The sequence below is a fragment of the Portunus trituberculatus genome, chromosome 17 (genome assembly GCF_017591435.1).
Source record: "Portunus trituberculatus isolate SZX2019 chromosome 17, ASM1759143v1, whole genome shotgun sequence".
NCBI classification, from domain to species: domain Eukaryota; kingdom Metazoa; phylum Arthropoda; class Malacostraca; order Decapoda; family Portunidae; genus Portunus; species Portunus trituberculatus.
In genome coordinates this window covers 4,118,316-4,120,000 of record NC_059271.1, presented here as the reverse complement: position 1 = coordinate 4,120,000, position 1,685 = coordinate 4,118,316, and the positions used below count along the sequence as shown (strand labels likewise).

The following is a 1,685-nucleotide window of genomic DNA, read 5'->3' as shown; positions in this document are numbered from 1 at the left end:
AACACTATCAAATTAACCGGTACGGACACTTGGGTCCATCTCAACAGCAACAAACTCGTCAGTATTGAAGTCAACGCGATCTCGGGTAAGTTCTACCAATTCCATATGGAGATCTCATATGGTTTAAAAATCTTAAATTCACAGACATAGCGCTCTCATCAATGAAGGCAGAACAAGGTCAGAATTATCCTCTACATGTCAGCATATACTATCAAGCAGAAGTCAACAACGTAGCAATTCTTTTTAATACTCTTAATCTTTATTTTTTTCTTAATTTACTTTTTAATTGGCAAATTTAAAAACTTGATAGTTTCTGGTCTGTTTAATTTCTTTGTCTTCTTTTCATGAACAAAATATGTTAAAGTTATGCATCAGGGTAGAAAATACGACATGGCATCGCTTGGCATGGCACGACATGACCCTTCACCTCAGGTAGAAGACAGCCTGACTGAAAACTTGTCAGGGTAATTTAAACTCTCCATCAGCATTTTTTTTTTTTCCATTCTTATTCTTTTATTGAGTATTTTTCAAATAGTCATGACTTCCCTTGAGAGACTTTCATGTGGCTACAGTGCCACCAGGATTTCTATTGTATTGAGTGTTGATACTGGTTGGTCTAGTGTAGATACACGTAACGTACTGAATGTTAAAGATTTTAAAAGCGATGAACTCAGCTTTCACAAGTATCGTCTGCCCTGGTGATAGCTAGAAACAAATGTAATATCAAGCTTTTCTAGACAACCACACGTGATACGCAAGTTAACTTAAAGAAACTACGTAGATGTCATAATGTTTGTATATGCGTTGTCCCTCAACCTTAACAGCGCAATCAAGGATTACGTAGGACTTCATCAATTATCTCTTGCACAGGTGTGATAAAAGAAGTGTGGATCAACGACAATCAACTGACAGAGCTGAATGAAGACGTCTGGCGCCAAATGTTTGATGACGATATACAACTGTATGCAAAAGGTGAATAAATCTGTTCACTTTTTTTTATGAGCAATTAGTGATTTTTTTTTTTTTATTTGTCTGTATTTTCAATGTACACCTGCTGTCTGTCTGCCTGTCTCTGTCTATCTGTCTCTTTGTCTGTCTGTCTCTGTCTATCTCTTTGTCTGTCTGTCTCTGTCTATCTGTCTCTTTGTCTGTCTGTCTCTGTCTATCTCTTTGTCTTTCTCTGTTTATCTATTTTTCTCCTTCTCTTTGTTCTCTTTCTCTATTACGTACTATGTCTATATATCAAATATTACTTGGTACGTGTATGAGAAAAAATTATATATTAACATCATAACTTTCTCACTGCAGATAATCCGTTCACCTGTGGCTGTGACATAGCCTGGATAGTTCTCAATGTCAACTACCTGAACAACCTGATAGATGACCCAACTTGCGAAAGTAAGACTCCTATTTCTGATCTTGACCCGGTTATCTTCAATGAACTCTGCACCTAGTAGCTTCAGTCTCGGCCAGGCGGCCACTACTCCACACATCTTGGAGCCTCAAAGCAGGCCAACTCCACGCACCATCTCCTCTTCATGTATTTGTTTGTTAACTTAAAAAGTTTTTCCCCCATCTATCTATCTATCTATCTGTTATTATTATTATTATTATTATTATTATTATTATTATTATTATTATTATTACTATTATTATTATTATTATTATTATTACTAATATTTTTT

General features: G+C 35.7%; 1 protein-coding gene across 2 annotated transcripts in view; it reads left to right on the top strand.

Moving 5' to 3' along the window:
* Window positions 1-1,685, top strand: part of LOC123505130 (oplophorus-luciferin 2-monooxygenase non-catalytic subunit-like) — a 12,112-nt gene extending 10,427 nt beyond the window's left edge. For both annotated transcript variants that reach the window (XM_045256219.1, XM_045256220.1), the window contains exons 2-4: window positions 1-85; window positions 871-972; window positions 1,309-1,685. The exon at window positions 1-85 is cut by the window's left edge and continues 71 nt beyond it. In XM_045256219.1, coding sequence (XP_045112154.1) covers window positions 1-85; window positions 871-972; window positions 1,309-1,454 — 333 coding nt within the window. In that variant the 3' untranslated portion in view covers window positions 1,455-1,685. The remainder of the gene's footprint in view (window positions 86-870; window positions 973-1,308) is intronic.